The sequence below is a fragment of the Phasianus colchicus genome, chromosome 9, assembly GCF_987193195.1.
Source record: "Phasianus colchicus chromosome 9, bPhaCol1.hap1.1, whole genome shotgun sequence".
NCBI classification, from domain to species: domain Eukaryota; kingdom Metazoa; phylum Chordata; class Aves; order Galliformes; family Phasianidae; genus Phasianus; species Phasianus colchicus.
Window position 1 is genome coordinate 19390250 of NC_143444.1, and position 20673 is coordinate 19410922.

General features: G+C 35.3%; 1 protein-coding gene across 9 annotated transcripts in view; it reads left to right on the plus strand.

Annotated features, from left to right (window-relative positions):
* Positions 1-20673, plus strand: part of TTLL7 (tubulin tyrosine ligase like 7) — a 76020-nt gene that overhangs the window by 31811 nt on the left and 23536 nt on the right. For all 9 annotated transcript variants that reach the window (XR_004167956.2, XR_004167957.2, XM_090146436.1 and 6 more), the window contains 10 exons: positions 618-739; positions 1177-1244; positions 5468-5626; positions 6887-7103; positions 9605-9769; positions 10538-10696; positions 15765-15859; positions 16734-16881; positions 16960-17033; positions 20139-20274. Coding sequence is in view for 7 of the 9 variants with exons in the window: in XM_090146436.1 (XP_090002562.1) it covers positions 618-739; positions 1177-1244; positions 5468-5626; positions 6887-7103; positions 9605-9769; positions 10538-10696; positions 15765-15859; positions 16734-16881; positions 16960-17033; positions 20139-20274 (1343 nt within the window). In the remaining 2 variants the exon portion in view is untranslated. The remainder of the gene's footprint in view (positions 1-617; positions 740-1176; positions 1245-5467; positions 5627-6886; positions 7104-9604; positions 9770-10537; positions 10697-15764; positions 15860-16733; positions 16882-16959; positions 17034-20138; positions 20275-20673) is intronic.

Sequence of the window (20673 nt, forward strand, 5' to 3'; positions counted from 1 at the left end):
TCCAGAGATGTGCCTTCTGTAGGGAGGTGGTGTCAGAATAAACTAGTTATATGGGTAGCAGAATTAATAACTTAAGGCAGAAAATATCTCTCTTAAATTGCTTTGTTTGTAAGTTTTTCAGAAAAATCTTCTATTTTAGAACCTGTGTTATGCCTGGCACAGACAGATTTCCTCTTTTTTATCTTCCTATAATGTGTGCATATGTTTTTGTAACTGCAGTATTCTTGACTAAAGAGGCCTTGTCCCTTCTGCAGTGATGCTTATACTCATCATAGTTTTAAAATTAACATATATGATGGTCAAGATTAAATCTAAAAGCTGTTCTAGTGGACCTTTACTAGATCATTGTGGAATAACTTGAAGTTTATTTGTGGTTCCCCACAGTGATTGCCCTCTGATTTAAGCACTAGTACAAAGTCCTGTAATGCTGTAATTACAGTTTTGAAGTAAACTAGTGGAAATATTTCAAGTTAAATAAGACCTTGCATTCTAATATTGTTCTTAAACAAAGGGTTGAGTGTTGCATATGTTCAAAATCTTGATTATTTTTTCAAGTTTTGAAAATTAATGTGTTTTAGATAGTAAAAATATTCCTTAACTATGTGATTTCTCTGTAGTACGCATTGTAATACAAGAAATGGGATTTGTGAAAACACGTGATGAAGATGAAACAGCTAATCTCATTTGGAGTGATTCTGCTGTGCAACAGGAAAAGATTGCTGAACTTCGGAACTATCAGGTAGAGCCATAGTTTGTACTTCTGACACGTTTCAGTAAACTGCTTCACTTGGAGTCCTTCAGTAATACCTTTTGGTCAGTTGCGTGTATATAGAGAATAAAAAAACCACAACAGCAAAACAATGTTAGGCAGACTGTAACAAGGCTACACCACTATATATTTTGAAGAATTTATTCCCTTTTCCATAGTTATTTGTTCATACCATTTGGAATCTGGTGTTTAAATATTTGGAGCTATTCTTTCATGCTTTTGTCTGCCCATGAGACATTATGAATGGTCACAGTTAACAGAAGATACGTTCTCTTGAATGATTTAGATGTAATAATGATTACATTTGCCTGAGCATGGAGTTGAATGTTTTAAATGATTATTGGTATTGGTTTTACCAGAAAAGCTAAAAAGTATCAATTTACTTTCTCTTCTTACTCCTTCCTCAGAGAATCAACCATTTTCCAGGAATGGGAGAGATCTGCAGAAAGGATTTTCTGGCAAGAAACATGACTAAGTAAGCTTTCTTTTAGTACTAAGAAGTTTTTTTCAGTGATTTAATGCAGTAAAATGCTGAATTATTGCAAGGTTTGATTATCTTTGAGAAGAGGCTCCGAGAGGACCAAGAATAATCTTCAAAGTTCCTTTGGCTTTTGGCCATGGCCCTGTAGTATCTGTCTGGGCTATATTTTATCTTTCTGATTTTTTATCTTTCCACCTGAGTGGAAAATTATTTGGTTCAGTTTTGTGTCTACTGCTGCAGAATGCCTGAAGCAGTTTGAAATTATTATGTAATACATGTAATGTATAGTAGACCCAGAAATAGTTCATGTAATGCTAGAAAAGTATAAATGACAAGTATGTGAATAGACATTACTTGTTTTTAAAATAACCCATGATTATATTTTTGTATATTTCACATTAAAAATGTGAAGTGTTTTACTGTTAATGTAAGAAATAAATCAAATAAGCTGATTTGTCTTGTTTATACATTTCCCTTCCTTTAGTGAAATAAATGAGAATTATATTAGCTTAAAATCTGTGAGTAAGACCTGTGAGAAAACAATAGTAAATGATGATTCATCAGCTTAGTAATAAGGAAGAGTCTAGAGAGAGATGTGTGTGAATATTTTGATCCTTCTAACCTAAATTAGTTTAAACAGTTTTAAAAAGTTCATCTTTTGGGCCCAAATTTTACCTATACTACATTTGCCTTTACTTGCATTTATTAATGTATTTAATGTAATCTGTTCACTCTTTCGTGTCCTCTCTTTCCTTTTCTGCTTTGTAAATCCTACGTATCACATGTAGAATGTACACAAATAGTATGTGCATTGCTATGGTGCCTACAAGTCCTGCTTATGGACCAGGATCTCCTTGTTCTGGTCCATAAGTATCTGCTGCTCAGGAACTTCTCACTGCCCCTTCCAGACTTAATTCGAAGTAAGAGCATGGAGATAGAAGACTGATAACAAGCAGCTATTTGGAGACTTCTTTGAAGCAATGGAGCAATTTTGATTAGTTTGAAAGGCAGCACTATCCTTGTATATTGCCACACTTCTGTGGTTTAAAGCAAATGTTCAAAATGAGCAAGAGGTTGATGTTATCATGCACATGTTGTTTTCTAATACAATCTCATTATGCCTCTCTCAACCTACCGAATTCAGAGTTTGAAGCATTTTAAAGATGCTGAAGGTGGAAATTGCATATATTAGAAATGAGTTTTTCATTTTCTTCAAAGAGAATCCACAAATGTCCAGAACTTACTTATCTCTACATGCATTTCTTGGGAGAAGTAAGCAAACAACATAAAGAAGAAAGTGAGAATGAAAAGATTTAGAATAAAATTATATACCGACAGTGATACTAAATCTTTCTTCATCAGAGGACCATTTTGTTTCCATATGCAGAAAGGTGGAAGGGAAATAGTGTAATATGTAGCAAGTGTAATATATATGTAATTCTTACCTATTTCCTAGCAGGGAGAGTATAGGAATGTAGAAGAAATTAACCAGTAGCAGCAGAAATGACACTGAGAACAAAAGAAGGCATGAGAGTAATTTTCAAGCAGAATAATCAGAGTGGAGGAAAAAAAAATAGAAGGTGGCATTTTACTAAACTAAAACTAAATCTTGTTTTCTATAAATGGTCTCAGATGCAGTCTCCTCATGTGAGTGATCAGTGTGCCAATCAAACAGGTCAAACAATAAGTATGGCAAAAGGCGTACAGGTGGAATGGGCAAGGGAATAGAGCTATGCATGAGATGACTTTTTATGCAACACCTTTGTTGTTTACCTGTTTACATTTAAATGGCTTGTGAATTGATTGTGAACAAAGGACTTTCTCATTCCCTACTAACTTTCTTTCATACTTGAAAAGTCAGGAGATCTTGAAACATAGTCAGTGGAACCTGTGTTATTTGATTGATAAGTTACTTCAGTAACCTACATTTCGTACAAAACACCTTTGATCCTTTTGCACAGAATGCACTTGGAGAAACAAGAGCAAGGTCTGACCAATGAGTTAAACAGCACTCAAAAGAACAATACTTGCTTTTTAATTCTCAGATCTCAGTGCCAGTAGGGACTGCAAGACTAATGGACAGAATAGCACAGTGAAGAAATGGTTACCAACAGTAGTAGATAATGGAAGCAAATAGAGCTATTGTAAGGGGATAGATCTTTGTTTAGGAAGCTGCTTGATGTTCCTATACCATTTGTGAATAGGGCCAGGCAGGAAAGAACAGAGCTGAATTCTTCTGTCAAAGATTTCAGTGTGCACCAGAACTTGTAAACAGTGATAAGTATTCAGCTTCATATTATGAAGTGTTTGTAGTCTACTCAGTTATGCATAAGATTAAAAAAAAAAAAAAAAAAAAAAAAGGCACAGAGCTGATGTAATTGCAGTCAGAAAATAATCTATGATACCATCTTGTTATATACTTTTAATATTGAATTCTATGAATATAGAATATAAATAGCAAGTTTCTGTCATGTAACTTCAGGATGTGCATGATAAGTAATTTGGTGAGAAATGTGAATGGATGCAGAAGTTGCTTTTTCCCTAAATATAATAATATATAATATATTTAATACAAGAATATATAATATAATAGTATATAAAAACTAATTAGTTTTAAGTATGCATGAATGATTATAATATTATTTTATTTTATTCTGAACATTCATTGGCTGTCATCAGATTAGATTTTAAAAAATGATTGTTACATTGAAGCTGCAGGAGCACTGAGTCTCCTGCAGTACTTCAAGGCTACTTTAACTGTTGTGGTTCCTGCTGAGCTTTTGTTGGGTAGTTGGCTGAACAAGTTGGTGACAGTCTATCTATTATACCAGTAGGGCTTGGCTACAGTCCTAGTCTTACAGATGCAGTTGGCTGTTCTGTTTCTTCTGTTAGTATTTGAATCACTTGAAGAAAAAGTGCTTTATACTGTATGAGGATTGTGTAGGTTCAGAGCAGAAATGAAATTCTGAAATGATATTGGTAAGTCTCCTTTACATTTAAGTTATCCTATTAGCTTCCATTACAAAAGAATAAGTGTAGCTAAGTCTGGAACTAATTAAAAGATATTAAAATTCACCATAGTGCCATTTTAAAAAACTGAAGTCTGGGCAGTTTGCTTTGTCAATTCATCTGAAAGCTGCATGCTTTAAAACAAGTGATCTGTGGTTATTTGTATTTTTTGATGTGTCCACCCTAAATGCTCCAGACCGTTGTCCACTAAGCTGACTTCACGGAAAGCAGAAAACTACATATGAAGTTTCAGGAGTCCTGAGTACCTGAAACATGCCAACTGCTTCAGTATTTAACTCAACTAAGATTAAATTTATCCTGCTGACAACTGTGGTATGCTAGTCAACATAGTACTACTTAGTCTACATTGCTTGTTAAACTTGGCTGCTACCAGTATGTACCTAGCCAGCACTGCCAACCTGGTGTGGGTATATGAGCTTTCTATCTGCTAGCAATACAGCTTTGGGTGATGGAAGTTTCTGCTAAGCTTCTGCACTGGAACAAACTGCCCAGATAGTTTGTGGAGTCTCCTTCCCTGGAGATATTCAAGACCCACCTGGATGCTTTCCTGTGCAACCTGCTCTAGGGAACATGCTTTAGCTGGAGGGTTGGACTAGACAATCTCCAGAGGTCCCTTCCAACCCCCATGATTCTGTGATTCTAACTGAATTCTCTTCTGTTCTTCCTCTTCAATCTCTCTTTGCATTCAGACAGTAGATGTATGAAGTCAGACATGCTCACACCTCAGCTGCCCCAGCTATTAAAGCAGAGAGATCTGGTCCTTGCTGCATCCTTTAACCAGAGTCAGTTTATGAACTTGTTCCCATTTCATAACTTTAGTTTTGTTTTACTTTGTTCTTCTTATTTTTTTTCTTGTGTTACCTTATATTTCTTTGCTTTCTTTTGAAAGTGTAAATGAACAAAAACTAAATATTAAATGTGTGTCAAGGAATGAGAGGAATGCCAGTAAGATAAGCAAATGCAATACATTGATAAGAAAAATGAACAAGATTTTGCTTTTGTTGTTCCTAAAGTGTACGTTCTAGAAAAATAAATTTCTCTGGCATACGTTTTCTTTCTTTCCTTCTTTTTACAATATTTTGCCAATAAAATTTCCTTGTCAGATTACTGTAAATACTATTTAATCAGAAGTCTTGTTTCCATCAAAGTAGTTAAAAATTTTTCAACTCAACTGCACTTTTTTGCAGAATGATCAAGTGCCAGCCTCAGGAGTATACTTTTATTCCTCGAACATGGATTTTCCCTGCAGAGTACACACAGTTTCAGAACTATGTAAAAGAACTGAAGAAGAAACGTAGACAGAAAACTTTTATAGTTAAGCCAGCTAATGGTGCAATGGGGCATGGGTAAGTTGCATGTTGACTTCAGTCTTCTTATCCAGAAAAAATAAAATCTAGTGCTATTTACATTGTTAATTGAAGCTGTTTATCAGTAAGAAGTTTGTTGTTCATTAGTTGTCTATCAGTATAAAAAGGTCATCTATTGGACAAATGCTTAACAGCAAGAAACAGCTAGAATATAAAAATAAATGGAAGTGGTATTTTCATGTTGTTCCGAATGTGGCTTAATTTAGGAATACATTTTCTGATAATGATCATGTAATTCTTAAGATCAAGATTTTTTTTTTAATTGTGAAATTGTCCAAGCAATATATATTTTAATCTATTGTGCTTTAACTTAGAGAGTGAGATTGTACTGGGCACAAAAGGCAGGGTTTCAGTAGCTGTCAGGCTGTTTGCGTGGAAGACAATCAGGATCTTCCATAGCTCTGAAAACATTCCAAGTACCCTAATGCATGCCAAAACTGTGACACAAAAGTATTTAAGAGCAGCAGCCTCAAGGTGGAGGAGAAATTGAGGAGACACTGTGGGAGGCACAGTTTTGGAAGGATGTGAGATATGCCAGAAGAGGGACGCCCCTGAAAAGACTGTGACCTGCAGCTGAGTTGAAACTGTTCTGCCTGCGTCAGGTATACACAGAGAAAAATGAGATGAGATTAAATATCTCAATTAATTCTTAACTCTGTTCTTATTTTTACCTATTTCAATTTCAGATTTTATTGCTTTAATATCAGCTTGGATTATACTGTATAGTATAGTGTTTTTCCTACGTTTTCATTCCTCTTGATAAGGACAAAGATGAAAAGTAACAGGTATTTCGTGGAAAATATGGGGAAGAAAAATGGTGGAAACTAGAGATAGTGCATTCTGCCAAACTGTTTGTAAGTCTAGAGGGAATCAATTATTATACTTTTTCTTTTTTTAATCAAAGTACAACACTTGCACTTAGGCCTTGTTGAACCTCATTTGGTTTACATGGGCTGACTTTTTAAGCTTGTTCAGGTTCTTTTGGCTTCTGCAGTTTACAGAAAAAATATACAAACAAACCAAAACAACCCAAAATAACTCAGGTACCAGCTACAAGGCAGGGAACTAAAAGCCATCTAAGTAAACAATACTTTTTCTATACCCTACAAAACAACTCTGTAAGGTCTTTCTCCACGTACTATTTAATCTGACTACCTGACTGACAATAGTAACGTATTTCAAAGAGCTTTGTCTAAGTCCTACATTTTAAAAATAACTTTTTTTTTTTTTTTAATCTAGGATCTCTTTAATAAGAAATGGAGAAAAGTTACAAGCTCAGGATCACTTGATTGTTCAGGAATATCTTGACAAACCGTTTCTTATGGAAGGCTACAAGTTTGATTTGCGTGTATATATTCTTGTAACCTCCTGTGATCCATTAAAAGTATTTTTGTATCATGATGGACTGGTGAGAATGGGCACAGAAAAGTATCATCCTCCCAGTGACTCAAATTTGGTAAGTTGATGCTCATTACAATTTATTGCATATATATGTAGAATTTCATCCGTGTAATGTTTGGTGGAGAAAGAATAAAATGGTGACAAAATTTTCATTTGATATTCATGTGGCAGAATTTTTAGATTGTCACTGAAGAGAAAAGAAGTATTTAACTAATTTCTATACTTGTGACTTTCATAGAGAATATATTGCTTATGTATAAAAAACACTCTTCTGACTTGTGTATAGGCTAGAGTTTAAATTTTTCCTGAAAGCAAACAAAAGAAGTCAATTATTAACATTCAACTTAGAACAAATGAAGTAAAGAAAGTAACTCCAACAAGTTACGCTGTTTTCATATTTGTCTGAAACTGAGTTTAGGGGATGCAGGGGAAGTTAGGCCTTACCCTGTTAGATTGTTTTTAATGTCCCTGAAGTGTAGAGCTTCTCCTGATCCTGCAAGGTTTCAGACATTGTTTTAGGAACCTATTCAGGAAATAGGAAAAAAAAACAACCAACAACCAGAGATGTGAAGACCATGGCATGAGAGAGGTCACTAAAATCCCTGAACATCAGAGAATCTGTTGACATTTGTAAGTGACTGCTTCTTCTGCAGGGAAAGAAGCATGGAATTATATCACCCATTTAATGTTTACCCAATATATTTGTTAATTTTAGATGATGCAGCAAAGCTGCCTATAACCTTGCAGAGAACCAAGAGAATGGTAAAGGACACGCTAAAAAGCATGTTTTAATCCTGTGCTGTTGAGAAGTGCAACCCTTCTCTTCTGGCACAGACCTAAGTACAGATGGCAATAAAGAAAAGACTTGGATTTGATGCATCCAGGCATCAGTGGATTTAAATTTCTTATATGTCACTCTGTACTCCATTGCTTCTTTATCTTTCCTTTTCTAGAGCAATGTATTTTTAGAGCTGCTTCAGTGTAATTATACAATAGAAAGTGTATGGTGAGCCATTAACTCTACTTGTCACTTAAAATAGTGTTCTTTTGAAGAATGCAGGTACAATCTGTATCCCAGGAGAAATGGTGCAATTGGAAAAGTTCCAGTACTATATTTGGAACAGCTTGCTTTTAATGGTTTTTATTGTTACTAATCTCAGTGTTATCAGCACTGAAATATGCTCTGAGTCGATAAACAGAGCAGCAGAACAGACACTTTTCTCTGTGATCTTGCAACTGTTCATGCCTGTCTATTGTATGAAATAACCTGGCTTGCCGCTAATGACATTGTTCCATAGTGACACTGTTCCAGATGAATTCAGACTAAAGATTAGTTTATGTGTTAAACTCATGTTCCAAAAACACTTTCAGGGTGGGTTTTTGTTTTTGTATTTTTTTTTAATCTTCTGAAATAATTTAATTTTCTGAAATAATTTAATCATGTAGAAAGAATACTCAAAACCATAACAGGCTTCAGAATCATTCTCAAAGCCGTAATTGTAAGCCATGTGAGAAATTCATTGCTTGTAGTGCTATTGTTAACTAGCCTGCAATTAAATTGTGTTTTTTTTTTTTTTAATTTCGTTCATTTTTCTTAAATGTATGTGTAGTGAGATAAATGACAGCAGAAGGTTTGTGTTGTCTATTGTCTGTCTGATCAAAAAGGAATTGGAACAGAAAGCTTATGGCCAGCTTATAACATCAACTATCACTTGAACAAGGAATGAAATGTGACAGACAACATTCTCTGTGGTCTGTCATCGTGATAGCGTATGTGGAAAGCTGAGTTAATACTTGTAGTGGAAGAGATGCAAATACTTGTAGTGGAAGAGATGCAGATATATAAATAATGATTGATAAATTGTGATTTAAAGGCTTTGTTTCTTTTTAATGTAGCATGAATCGATTGTTGTTTATATTTTCTTACATAAAGAAACACTTACTTATTTATGTAATATATATTTTGAAATTTATCTCCCTCTAATCTATGGCTACCAGCCACTCAAAAATGAGCAGTTCTGGCAGATAGCAACATGACAGATGAATTTATATGTAGAAGATATTTTAAAGTATTGCTATAATGAGAACATTTCTCATAAATAAACTACAGTGAAAACTGAAATGTGGGATTGTCTATGAAACAGATGTCAGAGTGTTTTTTAGCACTTCAAAGTTGATTTTTTGATTTTTTGTTGTCTGCTTCTTGTAGAGTGTAATTTTTCTGTAAGTTATGACAGTAGCTTTCCACATTTCTATGGAGTTTTTTACTTACACACCTGTAAAAATGGCAGGTATATTATCTAACCAGATGTTGATTAGCACATCTACTACTATTGCAACTGGCTTAAATATGAACCCAGGTTATATAACAAGGCTACAACATTCAGTATGTGAAATCTCCAACAACCAGAAACACTAAACCTGCACATAATATATTTGCAAATATGAACTATTAGACTATGTCATTATTGATTTAACCTTTTCTTTTAATTTTTTATAATTGGTCATTCTAGAATTATACTTAAATTTTCTTTTTTCTTTTCTCCATTTTTTTAGAGCCAACTGTATATGCATCTGACCAACTACTCTGTGAATAAACATAATGAACACTTTGAACGGGATGAAACAGAAGACAAAGGAAGTAAACGCTCTATCAAATGGTTTACTGAGTTTCTAGAAACAAATAATCTTGATGTCTCCAAATTCTGGAATGATATTTCAGTAAGATGAAATTAATATACTTTTCTACATTTTCCTTAATGATCATTCTTAGAAATTTTATTGCTTCTGCAATCACTTTACTCAGAATCCATCATTATTTCTGAAATATTATTAACTCTAACTCTACACACCACAAATGACTTGCTGTAAATGAAGATTAAAATGGCTAAGCTTAAGAATTTTATTATAAAGTTAATGTTGGACTTCTTCTGTCTGAGGGACATAAGTCCTTCCAGTTATTCATGTAAATAGTACCATGCATACAGACAGTTCTCAAATGTGCTTTTCTAGCATATTAAGTGAATTTTATGTGAGAATATTTACAAAACTGTATTCAGCATTGCATACATCAGCAGATTGGAACCTGCACCATTCAGATCAGTGGATGTGTTACAGACATCTTTAGGTGAGGAATACGACTGAGATTGTTACAGCTTAGGCACTATCTGTAAATATGATTTTGAGAATATTTATTGGAAGCTATGTCATGAAATAAAATAAGTAAAGGTTGGCTATGCTATGCCTTAACCTTAATGTAACTTTAGCATTTAGACTACTGTCTATCTTAAAAAGAACTATGTACTATGGAAAGTATAGTAATGTTTTTTACAGCTATTGAAAGTGTCTGTTATTCAGTATGAACATTTATTTAGTATTAAAAATCTTCTACATTCTACTAAAGTATCTATAAAAGAATGAAATACGTAAGTTTGCTATATCCTGGTGTCATCTCTCCTGATAAATTTTTCTGAAAAAAAATCCCTACAGGAGTTAGTAGTGAAGACTCTCATAGTTGCAGAGCCACACGTTCTTCATGCTTATCGCATGTGCAGGCCAGGGCAAGCACCAGGAAGTGACAGCGTCTGCTTTGAAGTCCTGGGATTTGATATTCTGCTGGACAGAAAACTAAAACCATGGCTTCTAGAGGTAAACTCCTTTAAACAAATGTAAACTTTTAAGAGTAAACTTAACCAAGCCTCAGCTGAATCCATGTCTATGTAAGAAAACTTCCAAAGAAAATCTGTACCTTGCAGAATGTACTGTTGTTGGGTAAATAGATCATGCTTTTTTTCTGCAACAGTTGTATGGCAACACTGTTTTGCATTGATTTTGGAGACTCACGTAAGGTTGTTTTCCTGAAGAAATGTTGCATTTTTAAATATTTCTGGAAGTTTTAATGAGAAATGCGCTGTTAATCCAGTTGTTCCAGGTACACTGTAGCTGAAGTTTATAGAAATTGAGTACTGCATAGATTTCCTTCATGAGGATGGTTCTGGTAACAGTTGTGCTTATCTCTCTTAGAGTTTCAGTATAATTTTAGTTAGAAAAATATAAATTAGTTTACTGTCTACCATACAGATACAGGCATACTCAATGGCTTTGATGTGCTGGCTAAAATCAAAGAACTTCAACTGTATTACATCTACTCCTCTTTTTGTCCAGCAATCCCTCTGATTTACCTCTCCACTTTTCAGATTACCATCTATAGAATGCCTGTAGTTTGCACGTAGGTTCTTGTTTAAACGACTGAAGTTGCTCTGTGTAGGCATTTCATCTAACTTTGTAGCAAATCTCTCTTCTAGGAGAGATAATGAATCATATTCTTTAGTGAATCCATTATGAAGGGGATCTTCTATCTCCTTGGATGTTTACATGAAATATCAAAATGTGGGGGTTTCTGACTTCAATTTATGCTGTAGGGCAGTCTCAGAGGAGAATCCCTGGATTCCTTGTTGTGAGGGAGGTACCTGGCAAGGTAAAAAATGCTGCTTTTGGATTCTGGATTGCTGCAGAATACTTCAGGACTTGAAAAGCCGTGTACTTAGTTGTTATCTTTTTAATGTAGAAGGTTGATGATTTCCTCTTCTGCTTTTGATAATCCAGATATCCTTTAACTTATTTTGCCAGGTGTTGACCTAAGCTAAGAGAAATTTCAAACTTCAGAACGTAGTCAGTTTCTGCATTCATCCACAAATTTTCATGGTCTCTGTTTGTGTATTTTGCAGCACTCTCAAAACAAACACGCAGGGTGTATATATGTGTGTATATGCACACACACATAACATATTTCCCATATATATATATACACCATATGTAGTGTAATACTGAACAAACATATACTGCATATATATGTACAGATATAATGATGTATACTTAGTGTGTATGCACGTGATGTAAATAATAATAGGCAAGATATACAATGTGCAAAAATATAGGTATTTATATACATATGTTTTTTCTCAGAGAGTTCTCGATTCTCCAGCCTTCTACTCTTCTCTCGTTCCACCATTTCCCCGTTGCCGAAGCTCCCCCAGTGGATGTGCTCTCCCTAGCAGCGGGAACAAGCACGAACCACAAGGCTCTGCATGTTCCCAGCGCTGCGGGAAAACTGCCAAGAAAAGATCAGGATGGTCAATCTAGTTTCTGCTTTCCATAGCTCGCGGAGCCGTTCTGTTGTAAAGTTAGCTTAATAAACTATTATAGGAAATAAGCTCTGCGGCGCTACGATGACTGCTTTCCCGAGATGATTTCTCTTTATATTCGCCGTTATCCCCGTATCGCTCCCCGGGATGCTGCCGAACTTCCGGAACCTTCCACAGCAGTGAGCGCAGGGAAACGCACCGCTGCCATCTGGTGGCGCCGGGCGGCCCTGAGCCGCGCTGTGCCGCGCCGGCGGCTGGCATCCTTCGGCCATCTGTTCCGCATCACTTCCCAGTTTTACCGTAACTGGTCTGTTTTACATTTCACAGATTCTGTTTTGTATTCCCTTTTTATCTCTAAACCTAGTTTTATCTAGTTCACAAGGTTTCATTGTGAACGTTACTTGGCTCATTGCGTTTAACTGATGCTTGAGTTATTTGTTCATAAAATTGCTGCATAAATATAATCTTTTGCTTGAGATCAAGTTCTTCATCTCAGTCAGTAGCATTGTTTGTAACCAGTAACAGCATCTCATCTGATGCAGTAGGGTTTTTATGGGTTATGGATTTCTTTTTTCTTCAAAAATGCTATTCTCAGAGTCACTGTCTTAATGGAGAATTTAATCCTCTCCAAAACATGCTGTCCTACAGGTTGAGTGGAGATAAAATTCCTGTTACTCAAAAGATGTAGTATTTTATTCCATTGATTTTAGGTTTATTTAAGTCATTATGTAATCTCTTTATTGAGAAGTGGAATATTTCTATTCCCACTGTATACTACTAGAGATGGGAATGCTCTTGATTGATAGGAATGCTTCCATAAGGAGGTGAAATGCCAGACTGAAATTTTTCCCAGGTATTGATGAAGATGGCAGGGAGTTAGTATCTTAGGCATTTACAAAGTTTCACTTTTTAAAAATCAGTATGTTTTGCAAATGTAGCTGGAGGTGGGAGCCTTACATGCTTCAGCTTACACTGCTTAATTTAACTATTACAGGTATGAAGTCCTTTGCTGAAAGTGTTTAGTTACGAAATATGCTGAGCTCCACAACTGCTATGCTCACAAGTAGTTTAAGTGTCTGTGCTGTATTCAGTGAAACTTGAATTATGAAGCAAAAGTTGAAGATAGTGGTTGGGGAAATTAAAAACTTGTGGAGAGTTTAATTCTACTACTAATACTACTGAAAGGTAGTTAAAACTGTGACATCATAAAAATGTGTCAGAAACGTTGTGTTCAATAGTCTGTACCAAGGAATACTGTACTTATAAAGAAGTGGGTTTTTTTCTTTTTTTTAATTTTCTTTTTTCCCTTGTGCATTCTTATATGCATCAGACTTTTGAAGTTTTTATGATAGTTTATCCAACAGACATAGCATAAATCTAACACATGACACTGAATAGGAATATCTTGTTTCTGAACATGCTTCAGTATAAAAATATGGCCTTAGAGATTTATTTCTTCTGACATTTAAACTGTATTGAAGTTGAATAAAGTATTCAAATTCTAGTCACTAGGTATGCATGCTTGTGTCCCTCTGGCAGAGCACAGCAAAAATCATTTGATCTTAGAAATGTCTCATCTTCCATCTACACTGAGTGATAAGCAGGCTTTATACTTAAGGTCAGCTGTCAAGACTGCCTTCTGAAGTTTCCTGATGTGAGAAAGAACAGATAGTGAACAGGTGGAGAAATTTAAAAGAAAGGTTTGTTAATGCAGCATCCTTGCATGTAGTTCTACTAAATCAAAAGGCAGTTCAAATATCCACACAGGCAGTGAGCATGGAATAGCCAGTTGACTTTAAATTCACACCTGCTCTCTCTGTATTAACTTTCTGATGCACTCAGTTGCTTGGATTTTGTGTTGGATCTACTGCTACATGAAATACTGCACTAAGACAAGTTTGCAGCAGCCATCCAGAACTGGATCACTGTTTTTACTGTCCCTCTGGTTACTCCTCAGGACTGAGGTTACGTTAGGGTCAGGATTTCAATCTTTAGTCATGAACTGTGTATTAAAAAAACAAACACCTACAAATCCTCTGCAAGTCACAGAGTAGTGTTCCAGTTCTAATATGAGAACAGTAGCATTTCAGCTTCTTAAGTGTCTGCCTTAAGTGGGATGGTAGCGTAATGTTTCCCGGTAGCATTTGGTTTCAGAAGAGCATTTTAAATGCCTTCCTACATCTTTCCTACCCCTACCCTAATTTTCTGCTTATTAAGCACAGTCAATGTGGTTTTGTTCAGAATAGCATATTTTTGGCAACATTCTGTCTGTAGGAGAGAGATTATAAATTATTTTATACATTTCAGAGTAAATTTTTAGCACCTATGGACCTGCCTAGTTCAGGTCTGTGTATGTGTGCATCTAGCAGTCCTGTGAGTTCAATACTGGACTAACGTAGCATTTTACATGTTTCAAATAATTTCTTGTATTTAACTGCATTTTAACTGAATTTAAGGATTCAGTGTGCTGATTCTAGTAAAATACTAGAAATTAACTGGTTGGAAGTTTTAATAGCTATATTTCTGTTTGCTTACTTGTTTTTGATGCATGAAAAAAGCATTTCAAAGCCAAATATTGTTAATTACTATATGTAGCTATGGAGTCAAAAATTCAATACAGAATATCATGTTGTACAATATCTAACATTTCTTCTGAATAAGATGGGGCTTGATTTTTACATTTTTGTTTTCATTTCAGTGAGCTATCTGTGTATTTAGGTATTTGCTGAACTGAATCATAGTACTCCATGTTGTGTTTCACTTCTCATTTGCATGTGATACAAGGCATTAGTTTTCTCTTCTGAAGCTTTTTGTCTGTCCCTTCCTTCACCATGACTGCTCATTCACAATCAGCATGATTCCAGCCTTTTATTATCACCTATTGCTCATGTATACCTCTTCATACAAGCCTGAAAGGTGTTCCTTGATATATTCATGCATTTACTTTATTCTCCCTGAAAGCTTTTCTGAAAGCTGTTCTGCGGTGGCTCTAGAGCTTGGCAGTGGTTAGATGATGCCTGGTAAAGTCTCCTCATTTCATTTCCTTTCTTCCTCTATGTTTATATTAACATTTATGATGTCTTGCTCTGCACTTAGATTTTAAGTAACTCATTCTGTTATTTATTTTATGTTTTCATACCACATGCTGATTTCTGCTTTTACAACTTGTTACTTTTCAGAGTAGAATTGTATTGCAGACTAGGAACAAGGAAAGAGTTTCCTGTGCTGGACTCCTGCAGCACAGCACATAGTTATACTGTACTTAACAGCACTTGCTGTGGTAGATTTCTAGCCTCAGCAACCAGGAATGCAGTAAACTGGATTTAAATTGCCAGTACTTGAATCAGGTTCATTCTGAGTGTCTGGATAAGTTGATGTCTGAGAGGTACATCTCCTGGCTCCCGATTTCTGTGATGATGCTTGATTCTCTAATTATTTAAGAAACACAATCTGAGATGAGCATTTCAACGTATGTTCTCTTATTCTCTGTGATATCTGAAAGAATGTGTTTTCCTGTTACAACAGATAAGTTCCTAATGAAGTTGAGCATTCCTTATTTTTTCTTTTTCCAGATTAACCGAGCCCCAAGCTTTGGAACAGACCAAAAAATAGACTATGATGTAAAAAAGGGTGTTCTGCTAAATGCACTAAAGCTTCTCAACATCAGGTAATCTTGTCTTCTTCAGTCTGGCTCTCTTTTTGTTTTTGTTATTTTTTTCTTTTTTCTTTTTTTGTTTGCATGTTTGTTTGTTTGTTTTTAATTGGACTAAGTAGAGTATGACATTTCTTTCCCTGTTCAAATTCTAAAAACTTAAATAGTTCTCTTGCTGTGAGTTTTGCTATTAAAAGCTCAAGTTTAATCTTTATATCTGTTCAAGTACTTGCCAGAAATGAAGTGGTAATAATCATTTTCATGCCTTTTAGAAGCTTTTTCAAATAGATCTCAGAGTGGGAGTATTATTGCATTCATAGCAAGTTTGCTCTGACAATAATTTCATGCAGAGTCATGAGGCATACCCCTCTATAAGAAAGCCTGCTTGTTGGAATTTGTTGAAGAAAATCTAAACTTCAGGAAAATAGCTGCTATCATATTTCTGCATTAAATTTCAGCATTATAGCACACCTTAATGTGTGAAGATTGGCAGCCATAAAAGTTAATATTAAAAAAAAATTCTTAGTCTTTGACAACTCATTTGTGTATCATAAACCATACAAGAACAACTGAAAGCTGCAGATGATTTACTTGAAATGAAAGTGCATTTCAACTCAGCTGCATTATGTCAATAATCAATGCTTGATAAGGCAGTAAATCTTGATGCTCTGATTTGAGTTCTGAAAAATAATGCCTGAACTCTTCTTACTGCTTCTTAGCTATCAAAACCTGCATGGGGGCTTATTTAAGTGAATGTGCTAGACATATCCTGCAATGTATTTTGTTACAAAGGTCTTTAATATTATCTGTACAGAGAATAAACATTTTTCTAATTCTTCTTAAAGTATTCTTTGTGGATTGATGTACCTTAATGTCCCTTGTGATTCAGAACAAGTGATAAAAGGAGAAATTTAGCCCAACAGAAAGCTGAAGCTCAAAAGAGACTGTATGGTCAAGGCTCAATGAAAAAACTGTTGCCGGGTTCTTCAGACTGGGAAAAGCAACGTCACTCACTGGAAAGGAGAAAAGAAGAACTGGTAGGAAAGAAAAATGCTGTTTCTTGCCCATGATTTACATTATCTTTGTTTTAATTGTCTTACTTTCTTGATTTATAGAAGGAAAGACTTGCACAAGTACGCAAACAGATTTCCAAAGAAGAGCATGAAAATAGGCACATGGGGAACTACAGGTAACTGTGTGAGCTATATCAATCAGAAGATTTAATGCAATCATTGTTGGGAATAAAGGGAACAAACATTTTTGGTAGATAATAATTTTATGACAAAGAAAAGTATGCATTGATAGAAAACACATAGATTAGACCAGGTAATTTTTTTTTTTTTTTGAGGTCTTTTTCTTGTTCTGTATTTTTGCATGCATTTACTTTATATTACATCAATCACTCCAGTGTTTGTGCAAAACATTTGCTCGAAAGATGTGATTGTTCATGTTCACTGTACCAAGAAGTGTGATTTTCATTTTGGACTTCTTCTGTAATCACAAATGGCAATTCTTTTCTCTGGGGTGGGATAGTATCAGGATGTTAATATTCCTGCATTACTCTACAGAGAATGAAATATCAAATCTGAATGTTCTCTATGATGCTTCAGAAGCCTTGTTTGTGCTTCTATCACATTCATATTTCTCTTGGTTGTAATTGGATTTGGCCAGAAAATAAGCATTTATTTTACAATGTTTTTATTATTTCTTGACATTAGCTTCAATGAGAAGTGAATGCAAGGCAATGAATATTTGGTGAAAAGGAGCAGAACACCACTGAGAAGAGATGATGGGAACATTCACCCAATCTTTGTAACATTCATCTGGGATGTAAGAGGTCTGGGTTCATGTCTTTCATTCTGAATTAGTCAGAATGCATTTACTGCTGTTCTTCATCTCTGCTTTTTGAGCAGGTGCTCTATACAACCCAGTAAATTTCTTATTTAAACACACATATTTCTGTGTTTTTTTCTTTTTGACAAATTATCTTTGCTTACAAAAAAAATTACATCTTTGTAATGTTCCCAGCTTTAATTATATCTTTTCTTGACACATGTAGAGGTGAGCTAGTACATAAAAACAAAGACAAAAAGAACACAATGAAACAGTTCTTATTAACTGAATGAGAAGAAGGAGAAACATCATAATGCTTTTAATGCATTTTGGTTTATTGATAACTTTAACTTTTTAACTGATCCCATATCAGATTGCTCATTCAGTTCTGGACTGATGAGGCAAATCTTCTCTTTATTAAGCTTTTTGGTTAATCTAAAACAATAAAAATGCAAACATTTTAATTTTTTCTTAGGAAAAAGTAAAGTGGCATTTGGTGACAAATGTGCACATGTAAAAGGGCTGAACAGCAGTGTGTTTTCATAATATCATGTGTTCACAAAAAGGCTGGAGAGTCAGCAGAGCCTGAGAAGTAATCTTGGCTAGAGATTCAGACAGGTGTTATCTAAGCAGTATTTTCTCTTTGCAATGTCCTTCTGCAGAGCAGGACTAGTTCCTCTCAGGCATTGCCATAGAATCATAGAAATTTTGCATGCTAGCATTGTTGTGTGGATTCATATTATTTCCAGAATGAAAATCTAGGGAAATCTTTATGTCCAGACAACTTTTGAATCCTAATCCTAAGAACACTGTATTTTTTCCCATTAACCTCAGATTTTGATAAAGACACTGTGCTTGTGAATGGCAGTTCAGGAAGCAGCTTAGTCAAGTGTCCAGCTGCGAATACAACTAGCCTGTCGTTTTCTTTAGGATCTTGTGGTGTTTCAAAGCAGGAGCTGTGCTTTCAAGCATTTGTGAAAAGAATGTGTATGTTTTTGAAATGGTCTTTAACTACAGTGTATTTCCATATATGTTAGGGTGAATACCTTTCTTACTTTAAAGAATGAGGGCTGCTCTGAAAGTAATGCCTCCCATTTTATTATGTTGACCCACGAAATCAGAGGCGGATGTTGGTGGGGTGGCAGCAGAGGTTGAACCTTCCCACCAATATCCCATTACATTATGTTGCCGTGTGACAGATGGCAGCAGAGGAGAAGTCTGACAAATTGGTGTCCGACATGAAAGGGCAAATGAAGCAAAGGGGTATCGCTGAATTCCTCCATGAGGAAAAAGTGGCGCCCACTGGCATCCATCAGTGCCTGCTGAACATTTATGGAGACCAAATAGAGGATTTGAGCACACTGAGGTGGTGGGTGATGTGTTTCAGCAGTGGTGACAGTGACAGTAATTCACCTCTGCTGGTGCAGGTTGTTACCAGTGTGGAATGCAGACTATTGTTCATTGCTGGTGAAAATGCATAGCTAATGTTGGTAATTGTGTTGAAAAATAGTGCTCTGTAGCTAAGATTTTTCTCTTTCAAATAGTGCTGTTGTGGTCTTTGTATCTGGTGTAGTTTCCATGGAAATACATAGGAGGCATTACTTTTGGAGAGACCTACATAATTGTTCTATGCTACATTTTCAGCAGTGGAATCAACACAATAAAAAATGTTGACTACACGTGGATTAGAGTTTGTGTAGGTATTGTATGGAAACTGAGCCACCTTCCACTTGAATCTAATGAGATTGTTCTTTTGCCATTGCTTCAAAATCGTAACATAAAACCTTTCCAATGAGAAGTCTGTAAAGCAAAAGGAGAGAAAGCATTGTAAGAATTCCACAAAAGTCATCCAAAACATGCCAGTCATGTATTGCCAATTAATTTATAAATAATGCTTATGCTTTGCACAGTGCAGGCAGAATTAATTTGAGTTATTCATTACAATATATTGTAAGTTAGTATCCCATCTCCATCATTCAAGTGCAGCACATATTCAATCTTCATGTTATGTCCATTAACTCAAAGAATTGCTCAGATTTTCACTGTTTTTGTACTTTTGTTGCTAATACAAATTATTTTGTTGCACTGAATTTTACATGCAATACTTTATTAATACTTCATGAACCTTTTGCACCTGGATGTATTCAGACCCACTGAAATTTCAGAGAGTATTGCAAAGCTGTGTTTCTATACATCTCTGGAATGGCTTGCATGGGATTTTTTTTGACTGGCTAATTATTGGTTTAAACATGTAAGTGTTCACTAAGCTAAAATTAGATTTGGAGAGCATTGCTAGGAGCATATGTGTCATGGTATGGTATTGCATAATAATTACAGATGGGATACATATGCATTACCATGAATTAGCTGCATGACTTTTGTTCCTAGTCTGATAAGTAGCTCAGAAGATACTATGCTTATCAGTAGAAGATACTATTTAATTTTTTTCCCCCTATTTCAGGCGAATTTACCCTCCTGATGATAAATCATTACTTGAAAAGTATGAGAGTTTGTTAGCCACTGCTTTCCAGACATTTCTTGCTGGGAGAGCTGCTTCACTTCAGCGGGAAATGAATAACCCTTTGAAAAGAATGAAGGTACTGATTCATAGAAGTCTTACTTGAAGTCATTTTTCTTGGAATTCATATCCTTGCAGATTACATTTATGATTGTGATGAATGATGGGTAATAAATAGCATTTGATAACATTTCCATCTTATACTTTGTATAGCTTGTGGGCTAGAACCTTGAATTTGGATGAACTGCAGTGGCCCCAGGGTGGAGACAAGCTCACTGACTTCCATTTCCCCAATCCTCAGCCTTATTCTTGGCAGAAACTGCTTATGAGCTGGTCATTGCCACCTCCTTCCTCCAGTAATGTCTCCAACCCATTGTGCACTTTTACAGATTAGAATAACTGATATCATAAAACCAGCTCCACTATTTCAATGCATCCTCAAACTCGGCTTCATTGTCTATTTACACAGTCAGAGATA